Source organism: Argiope bruennichi, chromosome 5 (assembly GCF_947563725.1).
Source record: "Argiope bruennichi chromosome 5, qqArgBrue1.1, whole genome shotgun sequence".
Taxonomy (NCBI): domain Eukaryota; kingdom Metazoa; phylum Arthropoda; class Arachnida; order Araneae; family Araneidae; genus Argiope; species Argiope bruennichi.
In genome coordinates, this window is record NC_079155.1 from 117,582,490 (window position 1) to 117,604,739 (window position 22,250).

Genomic DNA, 22,250 nt, shown 5'->3' on the forward strand with positions numbered 1-22,250 from the left:
TGTCCAATATTATGATATAAAACAGTATTGTCCTATATTGTACGATATAAAACAGTATTGTCCTATATTGTACGATATAAAACAGTATTGTCCTATATTGTACGATATAAAACAGTATTGTACAATATTGTACGATATAAAGCAGTATTGTACAATATTGTACGATATAAAGCAGTATTGTTTAACATAATGAACATAATATTGTGAAAGAGGCTCTGTTACATGAGTTTGGTGCCTTTTCTATGCCATATTTTCATAATACAATTAATTGCTTGTTTCTTTTTCAGTGCTAATCGACAGCAAACCCAAAGGTTTGAAGCTTCACTCCAGAAAATGCCTTCATACAAAGTGCCCTGGAGTATAATAAAACTCAGCAAGGGTTGCTTCGGTAACATCTTCCCTTGAGATGGAATGGACTCATCCAGCCCTTCTGCGTTAGCAAAAGGCGAAAGAACAATCTCATCGAAGAACAGTTTTTATTGCATTTTTCCGGATGTCATTCCAAAGTTTTATTGTGTGTCATAAAAATTTTAACTCATTATTCGAAATGAAGAATCTTTTCTTAAAAAAAGTGAAATGTATTAGCGAATATTGAGAGATGATATTTAACAAAATTGGAATTCATTTATATTTTGCAATTCCGAAGTCTTATTTATTGTAATGATGAAGCAAGAATACTTTTGGCGATTCATTCACAATTTTACAGTTGTAAAGTTAGACTGTGAAATCTGCCGCAAGTTGATTTAAATTTGCTGTGCTGGTGAGGTCCGTTTATGCAAGAGATGAATTATATCAATAGGAAATGAAATTTCATATTTTTTTATGAAATTGACTGAAGAATTTGAAAGGAATGAAAAAATAATGACAGCAATTAAATGTAAGAATTTTGTGAAAAATAATTTGTATGCCTTTACAATGGAATTATTGAAGCGGAAATATGCAAATAAGCAAATTTATATTCATATTTGGTTAAATTTTTGATTCAATTATTTAGAGCGGAAGTAAATTTGATTTTTTAAAAGAGAAAAACATAATTTTCACATTCATTTAATCACAAACTGGAAAGAATTCACTTTATAGCATTTATTTGCAAACATCTGACATTCCAAAGCAAGTTTCGAAACAGTATTATTTTCAGCATAGATAAAATCGAGCGTTTCTGATTTTGGAATATGATGATAATTAATTTATTTTATTAAAGGCAGACGATTTATAAAATTTAGATAAGCCTTTTTTTTTTTTTAAAAGTTTATATATTTTTCATTTTTAAATACATTTTTTTTTTTTTTTTTGCATCGTATGGATATTTATTCTTTTTTGCATGGCAATGAAATAAAACAAAAGAAAAGTATGGCTTAAAGCTGTATCAATATATGAATGTTGCAATCTTAAATCGGATTTCTTTATCAAAGCTGTTTCTGCTGTATAAAGGAAATTTTATTTTTATATTAAATCTCGAAATTTTCATGCAAAAAAATGTATTGAAAAATTAAAAAGCTGTGGATTTGAGAATTATAAACAAAAACATTTTTTTATGCAAAAACAGCATTTTATTCAAGGATTAAAATGAAAAGCATAATATTTTACACCTAAAAAGCTTTTATGAAATCCCTGAAGAAAACATTGTTTCATAACAATCACATCATGTTCAAGAAGAAAATAATTTCTGATATACAAGCATATTTTATGATTCCAGCTGCAATCATGAATTGCAATTCATCAAAGAACATAGAAATAACGCCATGTTGTATTTTTGCACGTTTGTAAAAAATGCAGTGAAGTATATTTTATGGAAAAAAAATCGTTTGAAATAAATAATTTTTTATAATATAATCTTGTGTCATTCATTTGCTTCTAAATATGTTGTTGGAAAAGTGTTTGAGGAGAAACAGGTATGCAGTCGGGATTCCATCACCATTCCATGAATTTTGAGATTCTCTATATACAAATACTTTACTTGACAAAACTGAAACAGTTTCAATCCATTGTACAATTGAGAACTTATAGAACAATAACTAATTTTGGTAAAATGCATAATTTAAGTCTTTTCTGTAAAAATTTACAAAAACAGTTACTTTTTAAAAAATTCCTGATTTCAACTCGATCGAAAATTCCATCGATCTTTAATCCAACTTCTTTAGATTGTATTATGTAATAAACAGCATCATATATTCCAATTTCACATTGAAATTGATTTCCATTTCCATTTTTCATTCAATAAAAATAAAATTATTTTAATAACGATAAAAATATTGCAAAGATTTTGGTGATGAAATGATTTGCTGTCACTTTAACACAATCGCTACTGCAGGCCATCGCCATACCGGAAGGCTCTTTAATGTGATTTTTCCAGAGGAGGGCGTCTCGATATGCTCCCCATTCATTCCATCAGGTACTTGGAGTATACAGGGACATTCGCTATTTTTGAGTAAGGTGCAGGAAAAGCGTCCACATGTCTAAAGTTTACGTTTGCCGTAGTGAATATGTTAACAAATGTATCTGTAGAGCATCGCAACTATTCGATATAATATTATGAATTATTACTTTAAGACGATTAAAGCGTTCCTTAATCATTAGTAAACAAACATGCCAAATCACATTGAAAATTAAAGAATATTATCTTATGGACATCTCGGAATTAAGAAAGAATCTTAAAATTGAAAATAATGACTTGAGTACAATGCTGGTAGTATCAGAAAATCTCAAAACATTGAAAGTTACTTTAAAATTTTAAAATCGACAGCTTTTACCCAACTATTTGAAAATTTTAAAGTCTTTGCCTTTTTTTTGTTGTAGAACGATAATTTGGAGGAATATTGAGAATTTTGTGGGGACTTTCTTAAAGTGGTGGCCTGCTCCTCGTTTAACAGGATGATAGGTGTAGGAGAAGAGGAGAAAGAAGGTCAGAGATTGACTACTTTGTGCCTAGGGGTCAACCACTTCGAAAAGGATGTCAAATCGGTTCGGAGTTTTGCGTGGATTATGATAAAGACCGCCGTTAGTCACAACAAATCCTGTCGATACTGCTTCGTTCAGTGGTCGGCTTACACTATGATCTGTGTATTTTCTGTAGGCGGTTCAAGGTCACATTTTCTACCGCGTTACTGGTAGCAGACAACCAATAACGAGGTAGAAAATATGACCTTGAACCGCCTGCAGAAAATACACAGACTATAGAAGAAATATCTTTCAAGGTCTTACAGCCTTTCGGGTAGACGGGTCGTCGTGGGGCAGATCAAGACTAAGAAGTAGTATCCTGTGGAAGGAAGCAGAGTGAAAAGACGTGTTTAAATCCAACATATAAGAGCTCCATTCAGCATCATTCTTCCGTTTCGCAATTCATAGTTGGTATATCTCAAATCAAACATTAATAATCAACATCAAGAATGGAGATAGCTCCTTTAGGAATGGCGAACTCTGGCAATCAGTCAGAACCAATCGTTCATTTCTTCTCTAATTTGCTATAGCAGAGAGTCTTTTTGGGACCTTTCCTACAGTTCTGCAGTTCCCAACTTGTCTAACGAGATGTCTCGATTTTTGAAAAAAACCCGAATAGCTTTCGTGATGGTAATGGCTTTGAAGCTGCCCTCGAACTGTGGTCTGCTCTTTCCTTGCTATTGGCCTACAATTTTTCAAAGATTATTAAAAAGATTTTTTATTTATCTTGGCTAATAATTCGTGATGAATGAATAGGTGTTTTTAGTGGATATGTGCTTCCGGATTCAGATATAGCCCAATTCACAAACACTTTTAAGCAGTTATTCCTAGAATTTTTGTGAAAATGTAATTCGTTATTTTGAAATTCCAGAATCAAAAATGAGAATGAGTTTGAAAATTAACTATCTTAGTTGGAAAGTGACAATATTTATTCATTTTATTTAAATTCTTCTTTGTCAGTGTTTACAGCAGAAGGAACATCTAATGCAATAGAAATTAAATCACCCATTTTCTATATAAATTTCGAAAACTTGAAAAATCGTGAAGAGTTCCTTCATTTCTGAGAATATCGGCTTGTTTTAGAAAGTTTGATCCCAGATCTAATAAAAGACAAACATTGTGAAAGCAATTTATGATATATTTTGATAAAAATAATAAATGAAGCATAGGATTATAAAAACAAAGTTTATTAATAAAAATGAATTGTACAAGATTGTAGAAAAGGACCAAATGCAATTCCTCTTTCCAAAGTACCAACGTCGCTAAGCTTTCAACTAAATTCTTAATTGAATTAATATAAATATCAAAGATTTATTGAAAGCATTCTATACTCTCACTTTAATGAGTCCATTCTCGTTGAGTCTATCGAAATATCATCTTCTCCTATGAATATAAAGTGTTAAGAAAGGCGAATATTTCAACATGTTTTTTGTTCGAACAGAAGAAAGAAGCCAGCTCCATTCTTAAAACCATCGCTGTGAAACTGGATAATCATCTCATCTTCCAAAAATTCGTATGTTCCTATAGCAATGAAAAAAAAAAGTTAGTATAAAATCAAAATGCGAATAAGAAATAAAAACGAGGACAAAGATAATAAAATTCAACTTTTTGGAAGATTCTGTGTGTCTCGGGGGCCGCTGTGACCTGGCGGTAAGGTCTCGGATTTGGAACCGGAGAGCTTCAGATTCGAGACCTGATTCCACTGAAGAACCGTCGTATAAGTGGATCTGGTGCACCTTACATCTATTTAGACCAAACTTCCTCCCACCAGTGTGGTGCGGAAGTTTGGTGAAGGAGTTTCAGGTCAGGTGACATCCTCGTCATCTGACTGCAGCTCAGAATTACAAGGTCCGTCCCAAAATAGCTCTAGTTTGCTTTAAAACGTGACGTTAATATTACTGAATTGTGTGCCTCATTCTTTTCGTTTTTCCAGAAGTGTTCGGAAAATTCTAAATTTCCATAAATGCACCGAGAGTTATAGATATTTCGAAAGTTCTTTGGATGTTTTAAAACGTAACTAATAAAAGCGATGAAAAGTTCGATATATTTTAAAATTTTTTCAGATATATTTATTCCATTCCATCATTTTATACATACACAGCCGTGACGTCATAGTGAATTACCGCTATTTTCTAAACAGAAAATAGATCTAAAAATATGAATTTTTTTTTTAAATGACGCTAACTTTAACTTTTAATTTATGTTAACTTTTTCCTTTAATAACGCCAGAACATATTGTTGCACAAATACTGTTATTAGATCAAATTAAAAAATAATTTTTCAATGATTTCAGTTCAATATTTTGTCTTATTTCAATAAATTTTTGAAGAATCATTTTTCATATTTCAGTTAAGAGTGCGAAGATATTTTGATGCATGTTTTGTATACATGTTGCCGTTGCAATAATTAAAAGCCAATAATAAAACGGCCGAATGGCAAGAATAAATCTCCAAGCACTACTGAACTGAAATAAGAGCCCATTCTTAAAAATATACGTTTTATACGTTTGTAATTAATTTTTTATTCCATGTGTTTTGCAGATATCAAATGTGAATAAACAGTATGAATAGGGAGATATAATCTTATACAGGTTTGAATTAATTAATTGCCGAGTATCGCTATGAATAAATCATAGATTTGCTATGAATTACCTTATACTGCTTTGATATAAGTTACAACTTTTATCGAAGAGGAAAAAAATAACAATAAAAATTTTCATTATAAATATCTTGAATAAAAGTATGTGAGGAGCTAAATTAGCAAATTACTTTTCGATTTGCTAAATTTTAATTTGTAAGCAGCAGAGGCCATTGTCTCGACTCTACAGTTAAGTTTTTGTTGAAATCTTCAAATCGCAATCAAAAATTAAAATAAAACTTTAAAAGAAATTTTTAAAAAAATTCGATCAAAAAATTTTTTAAAGAAAGCTTTTTTTTAAAGATGATATCAGATTTGAAAGCTCTAATGCCAAAATAAAGCTCCTAAGGTCCTTAAAAAACTTTGAAAACGTTTTGAGTTTTAATTTTGCTATATTTGGAGTGACCAGAAACTCCTTGAAAAACCTTTACCAGAAACAAAAAATCCTTCAGCGAAATTTTTTTTTTCGCTAAATCCTTGAAAAATTGGCGAAATGTACATTTATTATTTTTTGAGGCAGAAGAAAAAAAACAAAAGTTTGCGATGGTTTGGTTTTAAAAGAGCAAGTGTGTTAATAAAGTACCCAGTAGTCGTAGTAGTGCAAAATTAGCATCCGATTGTAGTTGCCTCATACCTTACAGAAACATCACCCATCGCCTTTTATTGTGATCTCGATATCCGCTTTGAATTGTAAATATTGGCTTATTAACTGCAAAATGAACATAATAGATGTCCTTAATGATCTTCACATAAACATTTAGAGGTTATAAGCATGAAAATAACGATACATTTGAATGATGATACATGATTTAAGTTTATCGTTATCATTTTTATTTCTAAAATATAGTATTTTATGGTCCTTGATTTTTGTTAAGTCCCTTGATTTTTTTCTCCTTCTTTAAGAGTGAAAATCTGAAAACAGTATGTTCCACTTACTGACAGAGTCGTATTCCATGCGTCCACATAGCTTCTGCTCTGCAATGTCCAAGTAGTCCTTAGCGCAGTCCTCGGACTGCTCCAGATCGAAAGTGTAGAACTTGACCTGGAGCGCGCACACCTGGAAGGAGGATTTCTTGACGGTATAGCGACAATCGCTTCCGTCTGGGTAGGAGCCGGACTGGTATCCCGGACTGATCACCTGGAAGCTCTCGCTGCTGAACGTCTGCTCGCAGGCTGGAGAAAAAAGGGCAAATAGATATAATAAAAATTGAAAATAGGCCCCTGCTAATGGAATCTCTATTTATATAAATTAGAATTATTTAACATTTACTTAGAATTTCCATTTAGAAAATAAAATCTATTGGATTCTTCTCTGTTACATGTAAAGCACATTTCCTGCTTGTAGTATTAATGTTCTTCAGTTTTAAATAATTTCCTTTTATATATGAGTGGGTGTATATATATTTGCATTGGCAATATGATTCTGATTCCTCCTTTAAGAATTTAAGTAGACTTTTTTGCTAGTTCTTAAATTTCGTCAAATTTATTATATAATGTTTTCTGTTTGTTAGCGTCATCTGAGTAAGTTTGATCAAAATCGTATCATTTTTTTTTTCAAACAAAGTGTCGTTATTTGTTACATCGGACACATACAACTACCGAATGGATGGAGTTTTTGCGCACTAATATTACAAACGATTATATTTTTGATTATCATTCCACGTCTTGATCAGAAAAGTATCAAAGTTTTGAAATGATTCAATTACTTTTGTTTTCCAGTGGTGGACATCCAGAAGTCAGCTGCTTCACTTCAATTCTGAATCCAGAAAGCTGCTGGTAGCTGTCAGATTTGAAATGCAGAGTTAATTCGTTCCTCTCTTTCGGGAAATCAACAAGCACTGAAAGGAAGAAAGAGACGAAAGTTACACCATAAAATATTGAAATAGAAGTATTTATTTATTTCATTTTGTTCAAGATAAATGCATTATAGCTTTGCGAGACAGAACCGTACACGATAATAAAAAAAATCTCAAAAAATATTTAATTGATTTGTTATTAAAAGACCAAGTACCAAATACTGTTTTATAAAACACGATCAACCTATTCTACGAAAAAGATCTGTAGATAATCCATTTTAAAATCGCATCTAATTAGAAGATAGTAGCAGTATGGATAAGTTACACCTTATGTTCGGTTAAAAACTGTTAAAATTAAAAAAAATAATAAACATTTAGTAGCTGTTAAATTCTATTAAAATCTAATTATTCGAAAAGATTGTAATGTATGCTAAAAAAATGTCTATTATAAAGGATATTTGCTACAAATTCGCTTGTTTCCCCTTTGACTTAAATTTAAACCATTGTCTAAATTCAGTATCTTCAATGCAGAGATCAACACTAAAAGAAATTTATTTCATAATTTCATGTCTAGAAATTACTCGTGTCTTTACCAATAGAATGAATTCATTCTATTGTTTTAAATTAATAAGAATTCGATTCTTAAATGCTTTACTCTAAATGCACTACTACTAGTTACATTATCTTCAGAAAAATCGAAAATTGAATTCAGTTTTATAATGCTATATTAGATAAACCTCATGTAGCTAAGAACGTAAAAAAATTGTTTTTTTATTAACAAAATAATTTTATAGATAACTATCCCAAAATATTCTCTACACTTTTCCTCGTGCTTCATATCTCTCTGCATTCCGAGCGGCACTCTGAATACGTGGATGAGAATTCTCAGAATGAATTATAATAACTTCCCTTCGGCCATAATAAAGATGTAAAGTCGAATTCACTTCATTTCAATGATGGGAAGTTTCTCTCGCTGGATGAGTTAGATCATAGTCTGTTATGGTTTTTATGGTTCCACCCTCAGCTCTTGTATTATTATCGGGACATCTATTACCAATTACGCTAATTCCAAACTAACGCCTATCTAATTATTATTCATAGTAGTTAAGAGCAAACCATTGCAGCACATATACAGTTTACACACAATAAAAATCCATTTTTATTTATGCTAATTTTTGTACTCTAGAATAAAATCTTTTGAGATTAATGGTACAATTTGGAGCTTATATGACTCGAATAACTGTTCGATGAGAACAAATTGTAAAGCTAACAATGGTTTCCCCTTCCCCCATCAATTCACAATAATTTATGAACTCGTGAAAAAGTAATATTTAATGATAGAGTAGCAATTTGTCCCAAAAATGACTCAGAAAGGTGAAGAATTTGAATGATTCTTCGAAAAAAGTATCGGTACTTCTGTTCTAAAGGATTCTTAATTCACAGTGGAGAGACATTATTAAAAGTCATTTTTGTAGTAACAAAAATGACTGCATGAATTAAGTATCGGTACTTCTGTTCTACTAGGAAAATAAATTCTGTTTCGAGAATTTCACCCACCTGTTATGGTTTAACCCCTCTTTGGCGGGGGAACACTTGCCTATTTATACAGCCACCGCTCTCCAGAAACGAAGTACTCAGTAATATAAATGCAGTCTTTCAATATAAATATTACAGGGATATTTCTTTTCCTTTATCCATACTCAACAAAGGATTGTTTCTATTTTTTTTTTTTTTTTTTTTTTTTTTTTGTTCAAATTCAAAATTTGGGCTTCAAAAGATAGAACTCACCCCTCTGACCATCCCTTTTACCACAGTAGCGTGCCCCCTTCACCTCCAGGAAATCTCTGTCGCAATGGGCCGGATTCTCGGAAGCCACATCGAAGTGAGAGAAGAACAGTTCTACCTGGCAGATGGTCGGATTCTGCCGGACGATCCGGTACTCACAGTCCGAGTTCGGGGGATAGAGCAGTGGGAAGTTCTCACTTTGGATGGTGAACATGGTATCCGAGTAGGTGCCACACTGGCGTCCGTTGGCTGGACCTTAAAATATCAGACATTAGAAGAATTGCTGCTTATATGAATCTTATAGAATGGATGTATGTATAGCAAAGAAGGTATAGAAATAGGATGTTTCTGGTGGAATCAACAGGTGGTACCTACCTATTGGTCTATAGCAGGAATTTCGTATCTGTCGAACTCTGGCTTCGAATCCTCTCCTGCTGCTCACGGAATCGGACCTAAAGACCATTCTCAGAATATCACCGTCTCCAAAGGACAGAACTATAATTAAAATTAAAGAGAAACATCAGAAGAAGAAAGACGAAGCCTTTAAAGAATCGTTTTCATAGAACTGCAAGGCATAATCCAATAACTGCTTGTATATTATTCTTTTAGGCAATTTTCTTTCGTAATTACCCTCTTCTCTAAAAGGTTTTCATATTCATAAATTTAACTCTTTGCGAACGAATGCTGCCATATTCGCGACATTATAAATATTTCCTAAAAAATCGAATATTACCATAAGGCGGCATGATGTGTATTCAAGAAAACTGTTAAGTACATACATTTATTCGTTTATTTGAATCCATTTATTTTTCTGTAATTTTCACTACATTATTTCCATTATTTTATGGACATATCTGTGCATGTACTACCTATTATTATAGAAAATTTTCATAAATGCTAATAATAGCTAGATAAATTAGGCGCTTTTCTCGCTCTAGTGATAAAGCCATTTGTTGAAATTCCAACAATTTACTGGTCATTATTCTCGTAGAATACGCTTATTCGTCAAAAATTGAATTAGTTTTACTTAAAGTGTTTGAAAAAACTTGAATAATTTAAGGTTAAGTAAAAATAACAAATATGTCTTATAATATAAAATGCAGATATAAATATAAATATCTCAAATAGAATTGTAGACTTAATTTCAGAATTTAAAAAAAATGGATTTGAGATGGTGGTAAACTTTTCTGGAACTTGCTGAATAGTTATTGAAAAAATTCTAATGAGATTCAGATATTCGTATTTAAAATATTTCTTTATACAAAATTAAAAAAATAAACTATTATTATTCTTTTATTCAAACAGTATTATAAATAAACTTTAAGCCTTTTGTACTTTTTAAATATTTAATTCCAATTTGACTCTAAGTTCAACTGCAGATTCTCGCCTCATATCGTGTGTTATAATCACCGAACCGGAAGTCACGTGTTTTTCTGAGTCTGTTGAGAAAAGGATCACGTGCCCAAATGTTATTTTTATTATAATAATTGATATGTACGAGGTAAAAAGGTTTCTAAAATGAAAACGACGAAATATGAAAAAGAGGCAATGATGTTGCTGTTTTGTATTTTTTCATCCCTTAAAACTTCTAAACATTATCTTTTAATTTTGTTTAGCTTGGAGTCGAAAACAAAGTTTCGTTTTAAGAAATGACATATTTCACAAAATTTGGAAGGAATTACCCTAAGAACAGGAAATTACTCGGCACATTTAAAGAATTCTTAGGTTGAGAAAATTATTGCGATAACTAGTCATCACAATGTTTTTTGCAGCATTTGTCAGAGGGCTTGTAAAGTGCCATAAGTAACAACAACTGTAATATTTATCCAACTTAAGATTTTGTTACTGAAATGTTTTTAATTTTGAGCATTTATCTGAGAATAAATAAAAGGGCTCATATAGACATTAAAATAATGTGAAACAAATAACAAATATGATTTAACATTGTTACGAATCTGAAATAAGTGGAAGAGAGTTCTACAGATATTTTAATGGATGTCAAAAAGAGCACAGATTAATGATTCTCAACTTTGGCTCTAAAGTTGGCGAAAATTTGGCGATCTGGCAATGAATTTTCCAAGTTTAGTGATGAAAAAAAAAGGAAAACTTTCGAATATAAGAGAATTTTAGTGATATTTCCATTAGGAGCCAAGATCTGGATCCTACAAGAGATTGATATTGCCTGCTTCCTTGCATAGGGGTAGTGCATCTTCCGAGTGATCTGGGCGTCCCGGGTTCGAATCCCGGTTCGAGCATGGTTGATCTTCTTCTATGTTCCATCTGTAAAGTGTGTGGATATGCCCCCCCCCTGTAAAGAGGGGTTGTGCAAGCGAATGTGTGAGTTTCTTCTTCATGTGAGCTAGAAGTCAGACTTCAGCCCTTGGATGCTCAGGGGCTTCTTTACCCTCAGAAGCTATTGCAACTGCTTTCCGTGGTAACGCGGACACGAAATCATCATCTTAGATATTACAAAAACGCAAGAAAAAGTCGAAGCAAGTAATTAAGTGATTTTATTTCCTTACTGACGCAATTGATAGGAACACCAATATTATTATGAGCAGTTGGGCTTGCATATTTTATCCTTTTTTGGAGCTTCATAAAAGGCAGACACTTACTTTATCCTCTAAACCACGATAATAACATGGTAGCTTATGCACCTGTCCTCAATCTACATACATGATAAGATAACCTTTATTAATAACACACCTGATCCCAGTGAATAGTTTGTATATTCACCAGTTTTTGGTTACTATCTGTATGCTTTTCTACAGAGTTGAACTACTGCTTCCGTATTGTTTCAGGCTTATGATAATGGCGTACATGTTCATACAACTCGCTTTATTTGTCAAAAAGTCGTATAGGAAACACCCAAATAATCCATTGATAGATGAAAGGGTTTTTTGCACCGATTGGAATCCATCTCTTTATCGGATCAGTAATGATCAAGTCCTTCAGTTCTTGAAAACTATCGATTTTGACTTCCTTGAATCCATTCTTGAAAATAATTCGAAACTTCAAAAGTGAATTATCATCAACATTTCTCGGAATTCATCTGTGGTGAATGAATTTCCTCCTGAATTTCTTTGGGCTCATCTTTTGAATAGAATTCCTTTGATGTCATTTTCAAAGGTTCTTATTGGTGACTTGAACAATGGTATGAAGTAATAATATAAGCATAATTGGAAATCTAGTCTATAATATCGATTTGACTATTTTCACTTTTTCTTTTTGAACAAAAATATAAACATAATCATGTCTCAATTCTTTAGATAAAGAGTTGGTAGAGGTATGGTCACAAAGATTTCTCTTACTTCAGATTTGTAGAGCCAACAGATGCCATCCGAAATTTTTCTAACTTGGTGTTCCAATCATTCCTATTCTGCCTATAATTTAAATCAGCACTTTCTTACCATAAATATACTTTCTAACATGAGTTGGCATCATCATTGCTGTTATGCTTATTTTCTTGTATAAAACTGAAGAAGCGTTCACACGAGGCCAGCTATTGCATGAAATAAAAGATCACGCCTACCTCAGGAACATCACACGACCCGAATGGGAACAATAGCAACTTGTTGTCAAGTTGTGACAACTATTTACCATTACCCAACTGCGGTCTCGTGATCTTGATAAGGTAGGCGTGAGCTATTAGAGCGCGAAATAGTTGGAGTCGTGTAATGTAGTTTTAACACAATTGCGCGCAATAGCAGACCACACCTATCTCAAGAAGATCACGTGATCACAATGAGCCAATGGAAAATAATTATCTCAGCGGAGCAACTATTTGCCATTGGCCCACCGCGGTCATGTGATCCTACTGAGGTAAGCGTCGCCTTCTATTGCGAGAAATAATTGGCCTCCTGTAAACGCTGCTTGACTAAATCAATTTTTGAGACAATTTCTGTATCCCCTCTTAACCGTGGATAATCGTCTTTTCTTGCTTCGTCAAAAATAACCTTTTCGCATTTGTAATTATCTAATTATAGAATCAAGAAAAGGACATAAATAACTAAAGACATTGGTCATTTACTATGATCATATAATTAGAAGAACGTAAGACAGTATTGTAACAATCACCACTAACAGACAAACTACCTGAGATTTTGCAGTTGTACAGGTAAAAGCTCCATATTATTTTGTAAATGTGTTCTATCAAGTGTTTGTTAATTCTGAATATATGCCTATGCAATGAAAGCAATTATTGAATTTTATTACCTGTAAAGAAAACTTGTTCCGATTGCGTCTCAATGCAATTTGATGAAGCGAAATTTATTTTGTTAAATATTATACTATTAAGTTAAAGTTTTTGCATCAGTGCCATTAATTAAAACAAAAATATTGTTGAAAATATTTTGCAACAATTCAAATTTATTAAAACGAAACTGAAGTATTGATAATATTCTACCATTACTACAAATATTTAAAGTGTTTTGTTGAATAATATTTTTGATCAACGTAAATAATTAAAACAAAAGTGTTCTGTTGAATTAAATTTTATATCGGTGCAATTAATTTAAATGAAATTATTATTGAATACTTTATATCAATACACGGCATTAAAACAAAAGTAATGCGTTGAATAATAATCTACCACTCTTGCATCTATTTAAAACGAGAGTGTTTTGTTTAATAATATTTTGTTCTATCGCAATTAGCTAAAACAAAAGCATTTTGTTGAATTTTTTATTGCAGAGGTTTAAAACGAAAGTGATTTATTGAATATAATTGTTCAAAGACAGTTTCCATTGCGTTGGAGCGGCAGTCAAAGTCATCACAGAATTTTGTTTAAATAATCTTTGCAAATAAATCTGTAGTCAGTTCATATGATTGGCAGCGCGTTATCTTGAATTTTTTAAGAAGATTATTGTAATAAAATTAAGTATAATCATGGTAACATTGTATAATACTTGAGTCGAGATTGTCCTTTGTAAAGTTTCTTAACAAAAAAGAAAGAACTAAATGAATTAATTGAACTAATAATAAAAAACAAACTTGGAATAAAATTATTCTACCAGAGTTCATCATGAATAACAAATCTGCATTTACTAAACGCTTCTATTTTAGTTATTAAATCAATAGATTTTCTTTATTGAAGTTACTTTGAATATTTTCATTGCGTAATTTACAGGATTGATTGACTCAAAGTTTCATTAGACATTTTTTTGCAATCAAACATAAATTTTAACTTTTAAAACCCAATTAATGAAATTAATTTGTTTGCGCTTTATACCTGTACCACTCTTTAACTATTATGTATTAATAAAATTAGATGACATCTTCTGTTCCGGCAATGCACAGTTTTATTGTCTCTACCTAGAATCCAAAAATATTTGTACTTCTTAAATGGGAGTTTTTGAAGTGTTTGCGTGGGAGTTTTTACATCGAGTTAATCTCTCAAATATTTAATTCCAGCTTATAACTTAGAGCTGTGACAATTCGATGCCCGTACAATGCACGGGCACGACGATTAAGAGATTTAGATGCCAGAATTCTTAATGCACACCTCTTGACTTAATACACTTTGCGTGCCGATCAAATTTTTTACTTTTGTGGTCCCCTTGATTGAGAGCTTCTCCTCAAAGAAAGATATAAACAGAAGTTTCATTTACCCGTTGTAGGAGGCGTCTGAACTCCGCAAAATCTCTCTCCGTTTTTCTCGAGCTGGACAAAGTCCGAACCACAATCTGGGGCTGGCTCCAGATCGAAATCTAAGAATTCGACCTGCACTTGGCAGACGCTTCTGTCCAGTCGCCGGACGCTGTACACGCAGAGGGCATCCGCCGGATAATCCTCGGGATAGTTCGGACTGTGGATAACGGTTCGCTCCTCGCTTATAGTCATGTCACAAGATGCTGCATTCAAAAGAATAATATATCAAATTTAAAACGTTTATACCAAATTTTAAAATGGAAATGGAAATATTTCACTCATATCAGCTATTCTTTTAAAGTGATTAGACCATAGCTCTTCCTATAATTCAACTGATATTTATAAATAAATTAAATATGAGCTCTTGTTTTATTTTTTACATTAGAAATAAACTTTCTTTATTTTGAAAATTATCTTAGTCAAATCGTTTAAAATATAAAAACAAAACAAAGTAAGGAAAATAAAATAATGTACACAGGTGGTGGGCAACTTAATGATGAGCTATGAAGCTATGAAATACATTTAATTTATCTGATTCTGTGCTTTGAAGTTGTCATGTTGAATTGTTCTTGAACAGACAGAAGAATTTGAAATTACTCAAAATTTTATGTAAATCCGCAAATTTGCTATAAAGACTATATACCACATTTCATCTGTCTAGCTCAAAATGTTTTGCGTTATCATGTCTTCAAATCGGCAGACAGTCAGGCGTAATTGCAAAAATATATTTTTCCGTTTCAAAGAGATGGGATATGTAAAGACTCATCAAATTCTAGTTCAATTTTTTTTTTTGTCTATTACAATACATTCTCTTCGTGCATGCAATAAAATACGATAAAATAATGAAACTAGCATCAGATACTTACGTGGAGGCGGAAGGATACTACAAGAGTTTGGAAGCTGCCTCACAACAATGTCGAATCCTCTTCCAGCACCGATGGAATCTGTCACGAAAGTCAAGGTCATGACATCACTGCCAACAGCTGAATAATCGAGGGCCTCTGAAAAATAATTGATTTTATCAAATTTCCCACATTAGGAATAACAGATCACTCGCATATTTTGATCAAGATTGTACAATCTCACTTTTTTCTAATATTGAGTTATTTTATAACAAGAATTATGATTGGCTATATTGTAGCTCATTTCTTCCAATTTGATCATTACAATTGTCATGCTGCCAGCATTCACGTGACTATTCTGGTCCCACGGTTAAAAGAAGGAAGCTGATGAGTAGAGGACATCGGTAGGTTTGACTTGGTTGGAAGTCTATAGACGAACTCCGAGATAAGAATTTTAATCTTAATTGTACCTAGAGTTACGTATAAACAATATTGCCTGCGTGTGCAGTTAGTCTCGGAATAAGAGAGAGAGTTTAACAGGTCTTTATTTATATATTGAAAGGTTTCCAGACTAATGAGTCCTGGTGCTGACGATAAACTTGACAACCATTTAGTGGCGAATTTGATGACAAAAGTAAAAATTCTAGAAAATACAAGAATTTGGGCATATCTCTGTTAGGGGTCGATATTCATAGATTCGTACATACCCCGGAGACTATATAAGCGGAGGTTCATACAATAGAATGAATTTCCTCTTTGAAGTGTAGGTCACAGAGCGAGCTCTCTAGTTGTTGTCGCTGAGTGTATTTCAGTTTACTGATGCTTGCATGTGTGTAGTTGTATCTATAAGTGCTGTATTTTTTATATTAGCATTCTGTGAAATACATACATCACCGCTTCATGCCCCTGCAACTGTAATCTACTGGTTATTTAAACAGTTTGCTGACCATAAAGTGGGAGAGACATCGGAAGACGCTCCTGTACTATCTATTGCTGTGACTATCGCCCAAATTGTCCGACGCTGACATTTATTGATTTAAATTTGGTAAGGGGATTTTAACATTAGATAAACAAAGCCGGGAGCAATGAACTGATTGAAATTCAAATGAGAAATGGCAGTGGTTTTGTAAGTAAAGTATCGAAGAGTTAACTAAAAACTTATACCATTCTATATTAGCAGACGTACAGTTAATTTGTGATAGCAAAATTCAGGAAATAATAATAATAAAATTATTAACAAAATAAGGCTGCTAGAAATGAGGATAGGTATGAAGAATGTGAACAGACAATGTGGAATCTATGAAATTTGTTTAATTTTCTTAAACTATTTGACTCGCAATGAATGAATAACTATTATATTATATAAAAGACTTAATTTTCAAATATTTCTTTATTTCAAAATCGATTTTAGAAATGAATGTGCGTATAATTTTGAGTTTATGCATTTTATATGGATTTTTTTAGATATGATCTATTTGTGAATCATTTACTGCAGAGCTTCCTAAACTATAGATCGCGGGTCAATCTTTGGTGGATAATGACAAAGAATATATGCAGTTTCTTACAATTATTAAACTGTTAAATGGACTTAAAATCTCGTAGTAAAACAACGAAAAAAATGTGCAATATGCAAATAAGAATCATATCAATTGACAAGAAGTGAAGACGTCAAGAATGTGTCTTTTCAACATACGAATAAAATATATATAAAGCCGTTTTTGTCACTGATGCAACTGTTGCTCCAATCTGAGGTTTTGCCGTTAACCAGGTATGACAAAATATTTAAATGCAAAACGATTTGAATATAAGCTAATTACTCGGTGAACAAGTTAAAAATAGATTATTAGGAAGTACCTCCCATTTTGCCCATCTAATAATCTAAACAATCTTTTTCGCTATGAACATTCAATGCAGCTTACGCGCACCATAATATCAAAGTGGTATGTAATTTGTGTATTCAGTTCATTATGATTTATTAATGTTTTTGTAACATTTATTATATTTAATGATAAATATTTTTCAAAAAAGTAATTTTTTGACCCATAAAATCTTTTTCGAAAAGAATTTGCGCTGTTCATTTTTGAAACAACTCCATTGCCTCGAGGGTGGTGGTGGTGGGGGGGGGAATCACTGAAGACTCGGTTTCTAAAATGCGGGTCGCTTTGTTTAAAAGATTGGAAATCCCTAGTGTAATGGATTCATTCGGTTCATCTTAAAGTTGACAGGATTCCAAGAGAAACAACTTAATTTATCAGAATCAACTTAAATTAAAACAGACATATTATGTTTTGCAAAAACGTACGAAACTGGACTTACTGGACGTTGTTTGACTTCCGCACAGCCGGGTTTGGTCCGGTAATTGTAGATAATCTTCGCTGCAACCAGCACTAGTGGCCACGTCAAACACTCGGAAGTCCAGTTCCACTGTGCATGTGCTGGGATCTGGTCGACGGATCTTATAGTGGCACCGGAGTCCGGAAGTGTAGTACCGTGGATAGCCAGGACTGCTGATGCGCCCTGCAGAACTCGTCACCTCGCCCCCACAATCTAAATATACACAAGAATATACGAAACTAATCAGATAATGTGCATACTGTAAACAGATAGGATTTGCATGTCAAGCAGATTTTGCTGAACCATCGGATTTAAAAATATAAATTTTTAAAAAGTCGAAATATACTGCTGATACTTACCAGACGCAGGAACTCTACAGGTGTTTCGACGCTGAGTCACTTCGATGTCGAATCCTCGTCCAGTTCTGAAGCCATCGCTGAAAAAATTCAAGGCCAGAATGTCGCTTCCCGCTGGGAATTTGATGGTCCCTGAGATCGAAAAAAGAAATGCCATTATAATTTAAAATTCACAGAATTCTTTTAAATTTCAATCTATATTTGAAAAATGTCCTTTTAATCTGCAACTTTATCAAATAATTTACTTAACTTCTTGTGGATAAGAAATATATTGTTCTGTCTCCCTTATGGGGATATAGGTGGTTGTATACTAGGTTACTTTTTCAACATAATACTGTAGTGAAAGCTTATAAGCCAGTTAACACTATCCGAGCAATTGCTTTTGTATCGTGGTCATGTTACTCGGCTGCGAACCATAAGGTCCCAGGTTCTATCCTTGCTCATCACAAATCCGCTACAATACAAAGAGAAGACCCTGCTGATATAATTATATATGTCTTGTACAAAATAATCAAATGCCAAATTTTCGATATGTGGTTGCAATTCATGTTCCATTAACTATTCAAATTCCTACTTCAAAAATGTTTGTGAAAGGATGCGTATCATTCTTTTTTCCTATTTCATCCGAATTTACTTACTTGTGCCAGAGGTAGTGCCGCACAGTCTCGTCCTGTCGGGCATCATGAGAAAATCTTTTGAGCATTGCTCGCCAGAGTACTCGATGTCGAAGGAGACGAAGCGGAGTTCTACGGAACACACCGTCGCGTCGGCCCGGTGCACGCTGTACGTGCAGCGCTGGTTAGCTGGGTACGAAGTCGGGAAGCCGGGGGAGGTGAAACGACCTGTCAAAGTGCCCACCTCTTGATCACAAGGACCTGCCAATAGGGGGAAAAAAAATAAAAAAAATATTAATATTTGAAAAGATAGGTTATGCATCTTTATGAGAAGATGGTAACACTTGAAAGATTATTGAATCTTTTGGTGAAAACATCCTAAAAGCCAATTGAGGATACAAAAGAAGTGTCATTTTATGGTTCAAATATTAAGATATTTTAATTCTGATACTTTAAGAAATACATAACCTACTTTCTGAATTAAGAAATAGGGCCTATTTCCATCCGGGGTTCAATGAATAATAATGGTTTTCCTCTTTTTTTACATTATGTTGCATTAAAATAACTGTAAATCGTTTTAAATGGACAGATTCTTTATTTTGTGATTCAAGAACTGCAGAAATATGATAAATGATTATACGAAATTGAAACACAAAACTTATTTTATATTTAAATTTTATGAGATTTTACATAAGAATTTTTTTTTCGAAATATAGAATAGATAAAATAATAATTAAAGATATAAATAAACATTAAAAATTAAGTTATGGCAGTATAAAAATGAATGTAACTTTCCAAAGAATGAAGGTGGAAGCAAAATCTGAGAAAGAAACCGATTCAAAAATTAAATTGGATTAAAGAAAAAGATGAGGTTTTTTTACCCAAAATTGACTTTTGATCGATAGAATAATTAATTATCAAAAATTACTTCGTTTAACGTTTTATCAATTAAAATTATAATTTATACGTTTTTTTAAAAATATGCTCCAAGAAGCACATTTCCTCCTCTGCGAAATTTAGTAGTTTTTTGCAGAACAGTCTGTCTTATGGAAAGTCAACAAGTGCACAACTTTCTTATTAGTAGAAAAGGAAAATTCTCTCTCAATCCTGAATGGTAGTGGTTAAACATAAAAAAAATAAATCAATAATATCTTTGGTCTTGTTACAGATAATTTTAATTAATGAAGAAAATCCTGAATTTCTTTTATTGAAACCCTAAAATCTGTTTGTGAACATCTATTCTAAATTGGCGAGGGTTTGGATGGTTGGCATGATTTTCTTATGTTTGGCTAGAAATCCTAAGTCTTGCCATGTTTTTCATTTATAAGTTTTGAAAATTATTCACTGACCGTGCAACCTGGTTCCTTCGCAGGTATTGAAGAGCTGTGTGACGTGAATGTCGAATCCGAGTCCGTGGCCGGAAAAATCGCTCACGAAGTACAGATTCACGTAATCGCTGTCTTTGGGAAGTTCCATTAACTCTGCAAACATATAAAAATAAAATAATTCGCATAAAGAAGTTTCGTAGGAGCTTAATTTTAAAACGAGATCGGAGTTCAACAATGTGAAATTAAAATTTATCTTTTTTAAAAAAAATGGGTAATTTATTTCTAAAAGAAATTTCCAGAAAAACGCATTTATTAAAAATAAACGTTTTTATTTTAAATATCGTCATTGGAATTGAAAAAGATCGGATATCAATTTCCACTTATTTGAAGTCGTTATTTTTTCATAACGCCAATGGATGCCATTTTTCAATGCCAAAATTAAGATAGATGCTAAACCAAATATCTATATGGAATGATTATAGATTAATTCTTTAAGTTAAGGCGAATTTTCACTTCTTTTCCAAAAATTCATTGATTTTTATTAATTTTTTTTTTTTTATTTTCAAACTTTTAAAAGTTGTATTTGTTCTATTTATTATATCGTATACCCTAGAAACCATTTTGAAGTGAAATGAAAACAAATATCTAAAACCTGCATAACGAAAGCATATCTTTTATTTCTTGCAATGTTGAAAACTGGAATTTTATTTCTTTAATAAAAAATATGATTGTGTTATTTTTATACTATATGTTAGTTATCCACGAATATTTAGTGAAAGATTAAGCATTGAAACACTTTTTTTTGTATTAATATCAATTAGCTATAGCGGATTCATCTCATATAGATGCCCATGGTCCATCATATTCATGCCGTATTTGCTCTTCTGCTATAAGGTGGATTTTGAGCAAGGCTGTAAACGTCACACAGATTTTTATTTTCAGAGTCTCAAACGTAGGAGTTCTGTGCTTTGAAGAATGCAGCAAAGGAAACTGCTTACTTGTGTATTAACTGCATGGCACTGGCAAATAATTTATGAAATATATTCGTAGTACAGTGAAAAAAAGCGAATAGGCATTTTATAGATCGCTTTTTTTTCTTTCAATTGAAATCAAAATTTGATCCAGAACTATGCTTTCCATAAGAATATGGCAATGAAATTTCATTTAACTAAGTCATTACTTTTTTATTTTCTCGTATGCGAAGTTTAAAAAAAAGTGTTGAAATCGTCGAAAAATTTGAACTCGAGATTTTAAGAAATCGCCACGTTTCAGACATCCCTAAGATCGAGAAACATAGTTTTGACAAATGTCTTCCTGTCTGTCTATGACAAAACTAATTCAAAACCGCTTTGAGCTAACGAACAAAATTTGATATGATTTTTAACGAAGTATGTTAGTACCCAATATAATATTGCGATTTTAATTTTTGTTAATCAACCTTTTAAATAAAAATTAAACTATACTCATGTCTATAAATGAAAGATAATTCAGAGTCAGGCTGAAATCGAACTCTAAAATACATATATCACCAGTCAAATGACTACACACATCTTCAAAAGTCATATGCAAATTACAGGAAGCCACCAGATGACACCGATAGTACGTCACAATGACGAGACTATAAGAGAGTGACGTATAAGGAATACAGGCAAAGAAGTAAAATTGTTCGCAAGCGCTTTATAAGTCTTTCAGTGTAATAACCGCGTAGCTATGACACAAAGGACGCATTTGGATGATTTTTTACGTGGTAGAATTATCGACCGTCTGGAATATGGGCGTACCCAGCTGGAAATATCCGAGGAACTTGGAATCGTCCAGAGTGTCATCTCCAGGCTTTGGTAACGATTCCAAGATGAATGATAATGTGAGTAGACGTTACAGCACAGGTCGCCCCCGAGTTACAAAGCCGAATGAGAACCGGTATTTGGCAGTTACTGCCAAAAGAAGCATACAGATTATAACGCATCATACC

General features: G+C 32.5%; 2 protein-coding genes across 11 annotated transcripts in view; one reads left to right on the forward strand and one right to left on the reverse strand.

The window, feature by feature from the left end:
- Positions 1-1,238, forward strand: part of LOC129968732 (NAD kinase-like) — a 123,233-nt gene extending 121,995 nt beyond the window's left edge. For all 9 annotated transcript variants that reach the window (XM_056082920.1, XM_056082918.1, XM_056082924.1 and 6 more), the window contains one exon: positions 288-1,238. The gene's annotated coding sequence lies outside the window, so the exon portion shown is untranslated. The remainder of the gene's footprint in view (positions 1-287) is intronic.
- Positions 1,239-4,103: 2,865 nt separating this feature from the next.
- LOC129969464 (cubilin-like) overlaps positions 4,104-22,250 on the reverse strand; it is a 46,940-nt gene continuing 28,793 nt past the window's right edge. For both annotated transcript variants that reach the window (XM_056084044.1, XM_056084043.1), the window contains exons 8-18: positions 20,300-20,431; positions 18,975-19,211; positions 18,340-18,468; positions 17,963-18,193; positions 15,671-15,805; positions 14,765-15,007; positions 9,531-9,650; positions 9,159-9,410; positions 7,281-7,412; positions 6,511-6,747; positions 4,104-4,458 (exon numbers count right to left, since the gene is read on the reverse strand). In XM_056084044.1, coding sequence (XP_055940019.1) covers positions 4,355-4,458; positions 6,511-6,747; positions 7,281-7,412; positions 9,159-9,410; positions 9,531-9,650; positions 14,765-15,007; positions 15,671-15,805; positions 17,963-18,193; positions 18,340-18,468; positions 18,975-19,211; positions 20,300-20,431 — 1,952 coding nt within the window. In that variant the 3' untranslated portion in view covers positions 4,104-4,354. The remainder of the gene's footprint in view (positions 4,459-6,510; positions 6,748-7,280; positions 7,413-9,158; positions 9,411-9,530; positions 9,651-14,764; positions 15,008-15,670; positions 15,806-17,962; positions 18,194-18,339; positions 18,469-18,974; positions 19,212-20,299; positions 20,432-22,250) is intronic.